General features: G+C 34.7%; 1 protein-coding gene across 7 annotated transcripts in view; it reads left to right on the top strand.

Moving 5' to 3' along the window:
- The window catches only part of NAALADL2 (N-acetylated alpha-linked acidic dipeptidase like 2), a 1329911-nt gene extending 1318068 nt beyond the window's left edge, over positions 1-11843 (top strand). For all 7 annotated transcript variants that reach the window (XM_073897013.1, XM_073897016.1, XM_073897023.1 and 4 more), the window contains one exon: positions 7885-11843. In XM_073897013.1, the coding sequence (XP_073753114.1) occupies positions 7885-8083 (199 nt within the window). In that variant the 3' untranslated portion in view covers positions 8084-11843. The remainder of the gene's footprint in view (positions 1-7884) is intronic.
- Positions 11844-15122: the final 3279 nt, after the last annotated feature.

The following is a 15122-nucleotide window of genomic DNA, read 5'->3' as shown; positions in this document are numbered from 1 at the left end:
AATTTATTCATTATGTGCTTAGCTTTCAACATAGACTGTAAACTCTTTTCTATCCTTGAGTGTCTAACACAGCAACTTACTCATATTAAATGTTAAATAAGAGCTGTTGAGTAGAATAAGCAAAAAGATCAATATTGGCTCAATTACTCACTTTGTTTAAATAGACACAGCCTAAATTATAAACTTTTGCCTTTAGAGTCAACTTTTCAAAACAAATAGGTCACATCCCTTTCACTATTGGAATAAAAAAATGAAGAAAAACCTGAATTACTTATTTTTTTTGGTTTTGTGGTCTCAGCATTGCTGTTTACTAAAGGTAATGAAGGTAAGGAAAGAATAATGGAGAAAGGGAAAATGCAAATATTTGGAGTATAGATTAAAGGAAATGTATTGTTATATTAACTGACAAGAGCCTATAGGGCATTCAAATGAAATTGTCCTTGGAGGGTGCTGATGAGAGAAACTCATACTAAAAGAAAATGAGTTCTCAATAAGTTAAGAAAGAAAAGCCACCTAAATATTGAGGTCTAAGCCATTCATACAGGTGAAAGTAAGATGGAAAGAAAAAAACAGTGATGAAGTTAAGACAAGAAAAAAATTACGTGAGTGTGGGAAGGTGCTAAGGATGTGTTAATCTTTGATTTCTCGGACCCCTTTTGATTCAATAGGAAATTCTGGAGTGCAGAAATATAATTTTTCGTTATTGGTAAGCCATTAAGCACTGCACCATTCAAGGGAGTCTTCCTTGAATATCTTAAAAGATATCCTCTTCTCAGGGAACGTCTCTTGAGAAATAATACAGCTAGATGGACTGAGAAGTCTTGAGACATAGAATACAGTTAAGTCATTCTACTGTTCTCTGCTGTCTTTTATATGTAATTTTAATGCAAACAGAAATATTTTTGTTCATTTCTTGGGCTGTACCTCAGCAAGATGATCCATATTAAAACAAAACAAAATAAAACAAAAAACAAACCAAAAAAAAAGCAGTATGCTATAACGATTAACTTATTTTTTGTTTAGTGGAAAAATCTCACCTGATACTCCAGATTTTAAAACTTCAAACAAATGAACACAGGTATCCTAATTTTGTAACGCATACATCATGGGGACTGTTTCGCATGATTTTTCAATGGTGTCTTCCAAATGCAGCTAGTCACTTAAAAAACTGTCAAATCCACAGCATACATTGTACTCTGTCAATGTTATTAAGAGAGAATAGAGACCTGATTTCTATAGCAACATTAACCTTTCCCTTCCCACAGGGAAGTAAAACACTACAACTCATATCTATCAATCATTTATTGCCCCATTGAAAATCACCCCCAAATTTAGTAGCTTAAAACAACTATTTATTTTGTCTGTAATTCTTCAATATGGCCACCTAGGCTGGACTCAGCTGGGTTATTCTCCTGATCTGGGCCAGGCTGGGTATCTCTCGGCTATGTTTATGTCTGCAACCAGTGCTTTGGCTACCAACTTGGCTGGGGGCTAGCTAGTATATATAGGAGGGCCTCACTCAGCTGAACAGCTCCTCTCTCTCTATGTGTTCTCTTTTTTTCCAGCAGGCTAACAGGATCATTCATATGGTGGTTTGGCAGGGTTCCAGAGAGAGGAAGCATGCAAGACCTTCTAAGGCATAGGCTCACCTCATAAGCCATATTCTACTGGTCAAAGCAAATATTAAGGCCAAACCAGAATCAGTAGGCAAGGGAATAGACTCCATTTGTTGATGGATTGGAACTACAGTCATATTTTGAGGAGGCCAGCATAGAAGGAGGGGAATAATGACAGCCATTTTTATAAACAATCTACACATGTTATTTCATTCTCAGTTGTCTATGGAGTGAGTTTGTGGCTTGGCAATATCACAGTGGTCTTAATTCTCATTCTGCTTTTGCAAGTATAGACCAAATTCAAATTTAATTGAGAAGATACTTGTACTATAAGTAGTGCCGCCATGCAGTTTGTGAATTGTCGTGGACGTAGTATCCGAGTCAAAGGGTGTTTCCTAATGTTGATATACCTACCGCAATCCACTGTTAACTATGGAGTACAGTTAGTATAATCCTTAAAATTAGCCACAATTATAACTATTGAGCTGGCCTTTTGTCTCTGCATGCAGCATGTATGCCTAATCAATTTTGAAAGACATGGTTTATTATTTACTGTGATTTCATTTCGGAATTTCTCAACATGAAGTATAATGAATGTTAACTCAAGTTTAAGATGGGTGGCATCCTATGCCCATTTATGAATATAAGAAGGAACATTTGAAAGAGAATCATCATTTCCATCATTAATTTGCTAATTCACACACAAGGAAATGACTCATGAAGACTTTAGCTCACTTTGTTTCAAAATTCATTTTCTTCAGTTTTCCTTTGCCTAAGCTGAACGGGAAAGATTTGTCAGTTGAGTAAAGATGCTTCATCTCCTTCACTGATGCTGTGGGAGTTATTAATTAGGTTTCTGAGTTTGGCACTGCTCTTTCCTGGTCACCGTGATGTGTCATTGAAACAGACCCATTAAGATGAGTGATGTGTGTTGTAATTTCATTAATGTCATCAATAATGTATTCCATTTTCCTTTTAGTAGTCTCTTTGTGTTGTGTGTGGGTCAGGATGACTGTATGAATTACATTTATAAGATCCAAATTGTTACAGATGAGGGAAGATAGACATGAGGGTGGAATTAATGTTATTTTAAACACGATAACTACAAAAACGATTTCAATTAAATAATATTTTAATTAGGTCTGATGTCTCTACATGCCATACTGAGATGCATGTTGTGTGTATGCAAATAGGATGGTGATTTATTGAATTAATAACACAGTCCATTCTCTCTACAAGGAAACTTTCTGAACTGGACTACACAGGTGTGTGTGAGCAGGAATGGTTCATTAAGGTATATAATTCCTTGTGATTGTAAAAGGCAGACTCTTGACATGGAATCTCTTCAAGTGTATTTTTTTACTTTCTTTCCACCCTACTTTCCTGCCAGACATGAGCCTTTTGACTGGCTATTTGCCAATTCCCAGTCTACCCTAAGCTGAAAAATATGACCCATCACTGAGAAAGCAAGACATATTTGAGTACTTTGATATAGTATATATTGTTGAAATCTTTTAACTCCATTTAACTGAGGTTTAATTCTGATGACAAAAATGGGAATACAAAGAGCTTTTGGCTTAGAAGCTTCCATCGAATCATTGATCTAATTTGAAATATTTTCAAAGGCAAGAATCATTTGCATATTAAAAAAATGATACAGTAGTTTTGCCCTCCAAGGATGATCCTGGAGTACTTAGAGTTAATGATTGAAGATGTAAGAAAGTTCTCAGAACTAAGAAATGTATGGAAATGTATGTTATGAAATGTAAAAACATGGCTGGGTTTTGGTTTTTGTCTTCCATTCAAATATTAAAACTGAAATACTATGAAGGTACTTTTTTGAAAAAGGGCTCCAAATACAGAAATTTATTTTATATAAGTAAGAAGCTAAATGGTACACATTTAGTACACAAAAGAAAGATAGGAAAAGATGAGCTACTTCTGGAAATCAGTAGAAATTTTTCTTCTCATGAAAATTTAAAGAAGATATTTTTGTTATCCCTAATTTGTTTATAAGATAAAGCAATCTATCCAGGTTAAAAACAAAACAAAACAAAACAAAACTTCTATCACAATAAGGATCAACTAACTTAAGTAATACCAGCAACTCCCTAAAATGAAAGTTTTCTCTTACATTATGATGAAAGAATCTGGTCACTTATCTTCAAGTAGAATCTCAATATCTGTAGTTTTATGCTGATTTGTATCCAATTTGGGTAGAAATGGATATGAGTGTTTATCTTACATAATAGCTTGCCACAGCTTACTACTTGAATCATGTAGCATTTGGAAAATGTGTTTATCTCCTTGTGGACTTTCACAAACGAAAAAAGGATCCATTTCTATTCACACGGCTTGTTTACAGTCATTATAAAAGTATGTTACTGTGTTGCTTACTACTTAGAAAAAGCAAATGTTGGTGCACTACAGACTCTATTGCATTGGCCTTTAAGAAGTATATGTATTGCTTTCCAGTTTAAAAAAAAAAGAGAGATTATATTTCTTGTGTTTTAGACCTAAACATTTTTTTAAGGATCTATTTTTAGTCTTCTACCTTATCACTCTTCTAGATACTTTATAGTAGTTATGCTGAAATTTTACATATATATATTAGAAATTGTGCTCATGCTTAAATTAATTGTCATTGAGGGATTAATCTTGTAACCTTTTATGAGCATGTTTTATTAATATCTTATCATTAAATTTAATATTACTAATATTTAACATTTAATAACCATAGAATGTATATGTAGGAATGTATTTTGTGCCAGTGGGCTTTGAAAATGTGGAAAGGTCACTATACTAGTAAAAAAATTATTAAACATACTCCCCATAATATATTAATTGCACTCATTCCCTTCATTTAAGAGGCAGTTCTGGATAACCAAGTTTATAATACTTTTGTTTGTCAGCATGCTTAACAATATGCCTTCCAGGAATGGAAGTATTTGGTACAGCTTTTCAAAAGATCTGTTGCACTCTTACATTCTGGAAATATATTTGCTGTGAAATGATTTATAATTAAACAGAAAACTGATAAAGTAGAAGGAGAGAATTTAAAACTATAACTATTATACTAATTTAGTTATTCTTATTGGTAAAGCAGTATAAGTTGTCTATAAGAGTACCTTTTAATTGATTGAATAATTAAAGTATATTTTAAACTGTTTTTATCTTCAAAAGATCTTAATTATTAAATCATTTTCCTTTCATATATATATATATATATATATATATATATATTTGTTTGTTTAAATGGCTCACTATGAATTTAAACATTTGGTAGGTATCCTGACACTAAAAATCCACTCCTTTTTAAAAAATGGCAATTGAAAAAGATTATGTAAAGTTGAAAAAAGTAACTTTTATATAGGCTATGTCAGGTAGGAGAATATATGTGACTCTCTGAAGCAGTTTTATTTCCATTTGGAAAAATTCCATGGTGGTATCAAGGTTCCTTTGTATTATTTGGTTTCTTTTATTTCCCACCCCCCCTGAATGATGTAAAACTAGTAAAACTAATATTTAGGGAAATTGTCTTTAGGTATTTCACTAATTCTCACTATTTTAAGTTATTTTAATAAAATCAAAACTTACACATAGAAACATGTACATACGGATACTGTACGTATGTACATGTATAATGTACAAACATCAATTAAATAAATTATGTAAATTATGTAATTAAATCACCATGACTGAAGATCTCCTATGTTCACAACACTAAATGAGACCCCATAAAGAAGTAAACCTGGTGTGTAAAGCAATGACATCCTGGCATATCCTTTAAAATATAGGGTACAGGTTCCCATCGCAGAGAAGAAAAGACCCTGAAAAGATGGGGAAGTCAATATCACCAGAGACCAGTTAGATACATAAGGAAAAGAGATGACCTGCAGGGTTCTGGCGTGAGTGACTAGGTAGATTCGGTACACCACAGAGTACAAAGTGGGAAGTTCAGGAGAAGCTGAGATACAGTAGTTAGGATGAGATAGGAAACAAGAATTCAGAACTCTCTATAAATGGAGGTTAGTTTCAGGGAAAGTATAAATTAGTTAAATCTGTACCATAGCCCTCACTTCATCTTCTCAAAATTAACCATCACTGTGTAACTCACATCTTTGTCCCCTTTCCTCTGGACTAAGTGGTTCTCCAGGCTTTGTATTACAAAGTGGTCATGCCAAATAAAATCTCATAACCTTTCTCTTTTGCTTAAAACCTTTCACCAGTTTCTTATGCCTGTAAGAAAAAGTGTGATTTCCTCCACTTGGTATGGAAGGGCCCCTAGGATGGCTCCCCCAGCTCTCCTACAGCTGCGCCTGCTGGCCTTGCACATTGTTCGTACAGAAACTCTGGCATTGATCCACTGGGCAGACCAAGCTATTTTAGAAATGTGTGCCTTTGCATCCCTCCTGCATAGGGTGCTGTCTCTGCTTTCCACCTTGTTTCCTTTCCTAAACCTTTGTAACCGGTGACTCAAGAAGACATTCAAATATTCTCTATTATGAACTTTTTTCTGACCCTTTTCAATGGCAATACTTCATCTGTTATTGCTACACCTTTCATTTTTAATTTGACAGACAACGGTATTTTAATTATTTATATCTGCCTCTCTCATTAGACCATGGAATTTCAGTTAATTTGGGCTGGGAAAAAGTCAAATGATGTAATAATCCATACTTTTCTGCCAAAATGCGTCTCTATCAATGATAAAAGGGAGCACTTTAGATTTGCCCAAGGCCAAATTCTTCTTTCCAAGAAATTTGGATAAATTTCAGGGCACCATTTAATATACACTCCACACTTATAAGAAGATAGTATTCTAAATATCAAATATATACAAAAGAAGAGAGAACGTATAACACATTCTATTATCCAATTTCAACAATTTTTAACTAATGGTGAATCTTGTTCCATCCATACCATCCATGGCTCTACTCCCCTTTTTTCTCCCTTTCTGAAGCAGAATCCTAGACATGATATAACCTTTCATTTGCAAATATTACTATACGTATTTATAGAAAATAAGGACACTTTTTGAGACCACACTGATGATACCATCATCACACCTAAAATATTAACAATTCCTTAATATTAACAAATCTCCAATTAGTATTCAATTTTGCACTGCTTCTCATTCTTTAAACAGTTTGTTTGAATAAAAACCTGGTAAAGTCTCTACTTCATGACTGGTTGATATGTTTCTTTTGGTCTAAAGCAGTTGTCCATCAGGGGCAATTTTGCCCTGTAAAGGACAATTTTGGCAGTCTGGAGACATTTTTCATTTTCACAACTGCAATGGACTGAATGTTTGTATCCTCCCCAAAATACATGAGTTAAAACCCTAACCCCAATGTGATGGTATTTGTAGGTGGGATCTTTGGGAGCTAATTAAGGTTGGGTGCGTTCATGCAGGTGGGGCCCTCATAATGGGACAAATGCCTTCATAAAAAGAGGAGAAGACACAGGATCTCTCTCTCCGTGTATGTGCACCAGGGAAGGACTTGTGAAAACGGAAACAGGAAGAAGACGCCAACCAAGATCCCAGCCGCGCTGGCACCTTGGTCTCAGACATCCAGCCTCAGAACTGTGAGAAATAAACCTTTGTTGGTCAAGCCACTCAGTGTATGGTATTCTGTTACAGCAGCCCAAATTCACTGACACAACTAAAGGGGAGTGCTGCTGGTATCTAGTGGCTAAAGGCCAGGGATACTGCTAAACATCCTGCAATGCATAGGACAGCTACACAATAAAGAATCACCCAGCCCCAAATGCCAAGAGCCCGAGGTTGACAAACCCTAGGCTGGAGGTTTTCCTTCACCTATTTTTTACTGAAGTTATTTGTTGAATAAGCTGGATCGTTTGTCCTACAGAGTTCCGCAGAGTTCACATTTGCTAATAGCACATCGTTTTATCATTTAAGGTATTTCTCTGTCTCCTGTATTTATTAGCAATTAGATTTAGAAGGTTCATCAGATTCAGATTCAACTTTTTTAGCAAAACTACTTTATTCTATTTCATAAATAGTGTTGTACACTTCCATGAGGGGGCATATAATGTCTAACCATCTCTCATCACTATAGGAAGCTTCACGACCGATGTCTGTATCCATTAATTCATTAGAAGTTGAAAAAATGATGATAAATGTATTTTTATAATTTCTTCATTTACTGCAAATGTGACTGTTCCTTGGAAATAGTTATTACAATGTTCGAGATGAAAAGACTATTGTGCCTAGGACATTTACACATTCCTTATTTCTTTATAGAAATATCCTGTACCACCTTGATGAGAAGACAAGCCAGTTTTCAATCCTCCTGGAGGCACAGGAGCACTGCAAGTTACTTGCCTCAAATGAGACCCTTCAAGAAGCCCTGTCAGAGGTGTTGAAGAGCATTAATTCAGCTCAGGTTTACTTCAAAGCAGGACTTGATGTGTTCGAGAGTGTCTTGGTTGCAAAGAACTGAGAAAACTCTCAGCATTTTAAAAAGTTTGTTTACAATTCCTCAAGCAAAAGCTCTAATCTAACAGGATTTTCTGACATTGAAGACTTTCCCCCCAGTCACTTTTTATACAAGTCTAAAGCTATTATGACATTGTGTTTTTAAATGTACATATAAAAGAGCATTTTGCACATTTAATATTTTCTTATATCGACATCTCTGAATATGTCAAAGCAAGTTATTGAAATAATCCTTAAGATTTATCTATTAAAAGGAATCTGCTGTATTTTTATATATATAAAATATGTGGGGGGAAAAGTTCCAAGAAGTTCTGGACAATCTTCACTCCTAGGGATAAAACATATAGGAACGGAAGTTATTCCCTATGTTACAGCTTTTAATGACCTAGTTTCTGTAGTAGATATGGAGAGTTGATATGGTTTCAGATTAACTTCACTAGTAAGTACTCAATATGAAGAATTCAAGTATTCTGACCAACTGATTGGTCGACCAAAACCACTTTGAATGTTTCTATTCTATGAAATGAAGTGCCTGTTCGTAATACAACTAGATATAGTAATACACTGGTTATGAAATTGTATTTTTTAAGTATTAATGAAAAAAAGAGCCATAAACATTCCAGGGGAATATCTCAAAGTAGTTGCACAAGAGCAATTTAAATGCAAATTTTTTCCTAACAACTTATAAGGTGACTAGCTTTGAAACCCCTAATTTGCCTCAGTTGATTTTGTACAAATTTCAGGAGTGATATATGTCTTAAGAGGGAGAAAATATTTCTGATTTCTTCTTCCGTTGGTTCTGTTGGAAGCACTGAAACTCAGCTATTCTGAAATGAAAGCATTTTGCATCACTCTTCCTTCTTGTATCTTTTCTGAAACTCCTTCTTGTAAGGCGGTTTTAACAGAATACCATGTAATTTCCACAGGAAAGTAGCAAAATTTCTCTTTGAAAACCTAAACTATCTTAAAAAGCATCAAATTGCTATTTCTGCCACTGACAAAAAGGACTTACAATGAAAGAAATAGTTGTTTGATCAATGAAAAACTTCTTAATTTTGTGAAGAAACTTTTGATATTTTTCCTTCTTTATCCTTCATTGTGACTAAGATGAAAGTAGCAGATATTCATGCTTCTAATTTTTGCAGAAAATACAGTGTTACTATAAGAGTGTGTCTTTCTCACACTTCAATTCTTCCCTCATGTGGAAAATGAAGTTTTTCATATTGACATTGTCATGAAATGGCCCCAGCATCCACTATTTCCCCCAAAGCCTAAAATTCTATTAGGTGACAGTTTAAACTTTGAACTTTATCCTTAGAAATATTCTTCTGATATTGAATAAAGCAATTCCCCTTAGGAAACATAGCCTCAGTATATTTTACGTGCATTGTCTCTACCTAACACAACACCCAGTCACACTTCCCTTTGTAGCTACTCCACCAGAGCGACATTACGGCCAATGCTTGTGTGTCGAAGTCTCCAGGTTTTATGGATAAGCCTAAACCTACTCTTACTTTAAAGGAAAGCTATAGTTGAGGGGAAAGAATTAATCAGTACTGATTAATTGATTTATAAGGGTCAGCTGTTCCTATCATAAGTAATGTTGATATGCTCAAGGCAAAGAGGAGAATTGATGCAACTAGCTAGATAATTCGAACAGAAATCCATTTTCCTATGAATTACTTGTGTGTGCATATTTTTAAGTGACAAATGAAGCTACCTTACAATTTTTTTTAAAACCAATGTGCTTGTTTGAAAATATTTCCCATGTTGAGGAGTATCTACAAGGAAAAGCTAAGAGGACCAGTCTCCTGCGTGCCGCCGCCTCAGTGCCCTCACTTGCTCCGCAGAAATCAAGAGCAGAGCAGAGGTGAGAAGACACATACAAACACCATTTGCAGCCAAATAAGAGAATGCTTTCTGCCAAAGGATCTTACATATTTAACCAAGCTTCAGTGTGTTCTTCCAGTTCTTCATTTAGAGTTGAAGTTAATTTAAAGCAAGCAACATTTTGGCTTTGAAGCTGAATTTAAAGCAAGCAAAAACAAGTAATTATTAGTTTGGTAGTTTATCATTTTAAAACAAAATCCTAAGGAAACTTACTCCCTTAGTCTGTAAGACTGTCGAAAGCACAAAATACACGTTTGTACTTTTTTGTCTAAAGATTGCCTACCTATGTAAACCACATTGCATAGATAAAAATCTCATATTATGTATTCTCCCATCTAGATTATATTATATTTTTTTTTTTATTAAAAAAAAAAAAAACTAAAGTTAACTATGTACTAGTGTGTTTTTGTTAGTCTATTTAAGAGATTATGTGAAGAAAGGAAATTATAGTTAAAACAGATGTCCACTAAATCTATAGATGCTGCTTTAGATCTTTGACTGCAACAAACCTCTTAACTAGAACATCACTGCTATGGGGTTCCTCTAAATTTATATCATTTTAATTTTTTTCCCTAACAAATCCAAGTAAATAAAATCCTATGCAAGTTAATAACAACTGTTTTTGGTGAATTGATAGTAGGTTTAAACTGTTGTGGAGATATCTGGGTGCCTGCCTGGTACTTCTCACAATCCTTCGTACATAGAATGGCGCCAGGGCATAATGAGTCACAAATGGTTATTCTCCCAAGAAAATGTGGCAGATGTTCACCACTTAAATTTGGGTTCAGGAAGGGTACACGTGGGCTACTGCCCTTTGCGGAAAAGCAGAGTTCTGTAAAAAGAAAGCCTAAGCGACATTCTAGTCTAAGCCCTAGGAAATTACCTTCAGCCAGGGAAAGAAAGCATCATCACTCCCATCAGATGCAGTGAGTGAAGCCAAAGTGATTAGCAACATGGATATAGTCACAGGTTTAGTTCGTAGAAAAAACACTAAACTAAAAAGCACTGGAATTTTTCTCTGCTTTCTCATGCAATGTACCCAACTCTCTCCCTGAGGTGCTAGGGCTGCAAATGATTTTTTCCAGTGCATTCTATGTAACTAGCCATTTAACCAGAGGCTATATGGTGTGGAATCACTGCTTTTAATTAAGGCCTAGTTCATTCTCTAACTACACATGAAAAACAAAACTGTCTGTCCCAGGGAACCCCTGTAAAGGACACCGAGGCTGGGTACTTTGGGGAAACGGGGAGAGTCTCTACATGACAACAGAAGTCAGAAAGGAGGGCACTGAGGAAAATGCTTTTCTGAGAGGACGTTTTAGCTCTATATTAATTTAGCAATCTAAATCAGTGTTTCCCAAAATGTGGATTTGGAGGAGGGAGGCCTAGGAATACTCATCCTTAGCAAGATGGCCCAGATAATAAGTACACTGAAATTTAAGAGTTTCTAATCTACACTGATCCTGGCTCTTGAGAAAACATTACTTGGTAATATATGCAAACAAAATAAAGAGTCACAATAACAGAAAGGACCCAAAACTCTGCTATTAATGGCACCATTAGAAGAAAAGAGACAGAGAGAAACCATTGCATCTCTCAAAAAAGAATACAGACACAGCTAACATCTGTGCCTACTACATGTCAGGCAGTATTATAGACTTTTTCACAGATGTGTTTCTTCTACTTGAACCCCCACAATAACCCATTTTAAAAATGAAGACATTTGGTTGAGGAACTTGTCCAAAATTCCACAACTAAAAAAAAAATGGCTGAGGTGTCTCCCTGCTGGGCTGTCTGGTATGCAGTCCTGTGTTCCTCACACTGAGTGCTGCAGAAAACTTCAAAAGAATCTTTTGGATATAGAACGTGATGTAACTGAAAATTTTAAGGTATTTCTGCACAACTGATCAGACTGTGTAGTCTGCCGCTTTACTGGTTCAATTAAAGAGTTTGAGGAAACAAATTACATCATTCCTTACAATGTTTGCCCACCCTAGCACTGGTGGGTGTGTATAGGTAAATTAGAAGCTATCTACAAAAGCATTAAAAATAAGTGTACACCATTGTAAAATATCATGGTATTAGATGAAACAACATAAAAAGATATGAGAAGCCACATATTTCACAATTTCCTCCTCAAAATGCCTGTATAATTTCACTGAGAAAAAAAAAGAGCAGGTGCTGGGACTTACAGCCACAGTTTTATATCATCCTTAAAGAGTCAGAAAAACTAATTGATTTTTTAAAATAAATACATATATGGCATACAGTAGATTTCCCCATTGAAAAAATAGGTGCATGAAAATAAACAATGAATGATCTGTTACCATCTGCCTAATAATGAATCAGCAACTTTGCCTCAAATGAAAAACTATAATTATTTGCACAATAAATTGGTAGACCTAGCCAAAAATGTTCTCAAGAGACATTCTGTGGAATGTGTAATTAATTACTCCAAATATTAATCTTTCTCTGAGGGTAACACCTTGTCATCTCATTGGTTTAATAGGCTATTTAAATGTGCTTTAGCCACACGTTCTCCTAGTAGAAAAGAATTATTTTAAACTGCCAATTCATGCGTTGAGCGGAAGGGAAATGGATCCACATATTCCAATAAATATATCAGCAACATAACTGTTCCATCACAAGATCATGGATGTAACCCAAGGGAAAGCTAAACAAACAATGTGATATTTAAGAAAAGAAATACTCTGCCTGCTAGTGAATCTGTATTTCTTGCATAAATTTAAATTGCAGGCTTAAAAAAGCCTCAGAATCTGCTATTCCGAAAGATGTTTTAAAACTTCACAGAGTTCTAGGCACCCCATCAAGTACAAATACTTTTCAGTTAAGTGAGTTTGTTTTATGCAATTCAGAATTACAAGTGACAAGAACTTGAAAAGACAATTGCAAAAAAAATCTTTAAAAAATGTAGCCTTGGGGCACCTGGGTGGCTCAGTCGTTAAGCATCTGCCTTTGGCTCAGGTCATGATCCCGGGGTCCTGGGATCGAGCCCTGCATCGGGCTCCCTGCTCAGCCAGAAGCCTGCTTCTCCCTCTCCCACTCCCCCTGCTTGTGTTCCCTCTCTCGCTGTCTCTCTCTGTCAAATAAATAAATAAAATCTTTTAAATAAATAAATAAATAAAATAGCCTTTTCTGGTCATCACCATATCCACTCAATTTTCTGTTTTCTCTTTCTAGATATACTCTAGCAATGGGATTAGGCTTTTTTTTCCCCCTGAGAAAGTAATTTTAGGATCTATTCATCTCAACATATATTTATCTGTTAATCAGCCAGAGTTTTATTTCCATGATTCCTTTCCATTATCCTTTGAAGATATACACTGAAGTACCTTTAGCATACCTGGGACTGCCAAGAATCTCAAGACCTTGCTTATTATGAGATGACATTTTTCTTAAAGACATTTATAATCTATATTCAGACTGTATCTAAATTTACAAAGCAAAGGATTAAATTGAGGCACTTTCAGATAGCATTCAAGAAAAAGGAGCTGCTTCAAATTTTAATATACTTCAGGTTAGATTATTTTGTGTTTGGATTATACAGTTATATAATTTTCTGTAACCAAAATGGTAATTTTGATGTTTTCAGCCAAAATCCAATCAATGAAGCCAAGGAAATGCATGGCTACTCTAATTTCTTAAGCAGGATTCTGTCAAGAATTAATTCAGGAGCAGTAGATTCAGTGCCCACATCTAGACAATGCTTTAATAAGACAGAGCCTAACAGTATTCCACCTACTTCCTTTGATGTCATAAGCCCATAAGCACTGAGGTAGCTTTTCTCAGAAGGAAGCAGATTTTATTTCCCAGGGCCTAATTAATATGCACCACCTCAGTCCCCAGAGAACTACACAGGTGCCTGTACTATACCATATGTCATGTGCTATATTCCAGCAAGCTCAAGAGATTAATATACAATCATTATTATGAATTATGTTGCATTGAAGTTAATGTCGGTCTTTTGTTCTAATTAAAGTACAAACTTGGCATCTGAATAGAAGCTTAGCTAGAGAAGTGGAGTTAGAGTCTTTGTTTTAATGAACTACATATATTTTTCAATCAAAATGTGTAATTATTTAATTATCTGTTTTACTCAGTAAGTATATAATTCTTTCTTTAAAGAATCTTTATTCAATATGCTACTATGCAGATGAACACTACTCGGAGTGTGTTTTATCTTTTGAAATTCTTAGCCATTGTCGAATCATGCTTTCATTATGTATGCAATACTGTTTTATTTATATTAATAATTATTATTTCTTTATCTTTACATCAAGCTGCTGCACATGGACCACCTTACTCTGAAAGTCAGAAAAAAATGCGATTACAAAGACAGTTTTATCATATCTGTTTAATAAGAAACAAACACACAAGCAAACAAAATATTTTACTATACCATTGCAAATTATCTGCAGGAAGCAAAATACCCAGATGGTTAAGTGTAGCTCATATCCTTATATTCCAAAGATGTTATAGATAATTCCATTTAAAAGCTGAGATAGGACTCTATTAGGTGATTTAGGGTTTACATTTCACACAAAAACTTTAGTGGCAAATATATCCCGCACATTTTAACTTGCTACTTGGAGAATATGAATAGATTATATTCAGAAAAGAAAAAAAGATTTCTAGGACACTTTGAAGGGCTAGTTTGTTTTTGTAGACCTCTAGAAAATCAGCACATCATTTTGATAATAGTTTCACATATGTGTTTAAAATGTTAACATATGCCAGGTATTTTTAATCATGCCTTCAGTGTAGCGATATTTAGATATATAAAACATTATAATAAATAAAATGTCTCAATTGTATCACAGTAAAAACAACATGGTCTTTAAGAATGGTGATGAGCAGGGAAAGATTTAGAAATTAACTTGGGATAAATTTGGAAGACAATCTCTCCAATTAAATTGGCTTTGATTAAAAACAAATCTCTCTCAAGGGGTATCTCAGTTACTAAATTGCACTAAACTATTATAGTATTGAATATTGTTCAAAATAATTTGATTATCATTTGTGATTCAGAAATCTTTTCTTCATACAGAAATTTCATTGTCATTGTCTTTGCTGTGATTGATTTTTAATGACATTGATTTAAAGGCACATGTCTGTGATTTTTTAAATTACTA

The sequence above is a fragment of the Callorhinus ursinus genome, unplaced genomic scaffold (genome assembly GCF_003265705.2).
Source record: "Callorhinus ursinus isolate GAN/ISIS: 27379988/994484 unplaced genomic scaffold, GSC_fseal_2.0 scaffold1, whole genome shotgun sequence".
Taxonomy (NCBI): domain Eukaryota; kingdom Metazoa; phylum Chordata; class Mammalia; order Carnivora; family Otariidae; genus Callorhinus; species Callorhinus ursinus.
The sequence above is the reverse complement of the archived record's forward strand: the minus strand, read 5'-3'. Positions and strand labels throughout refer to the sequence as shown.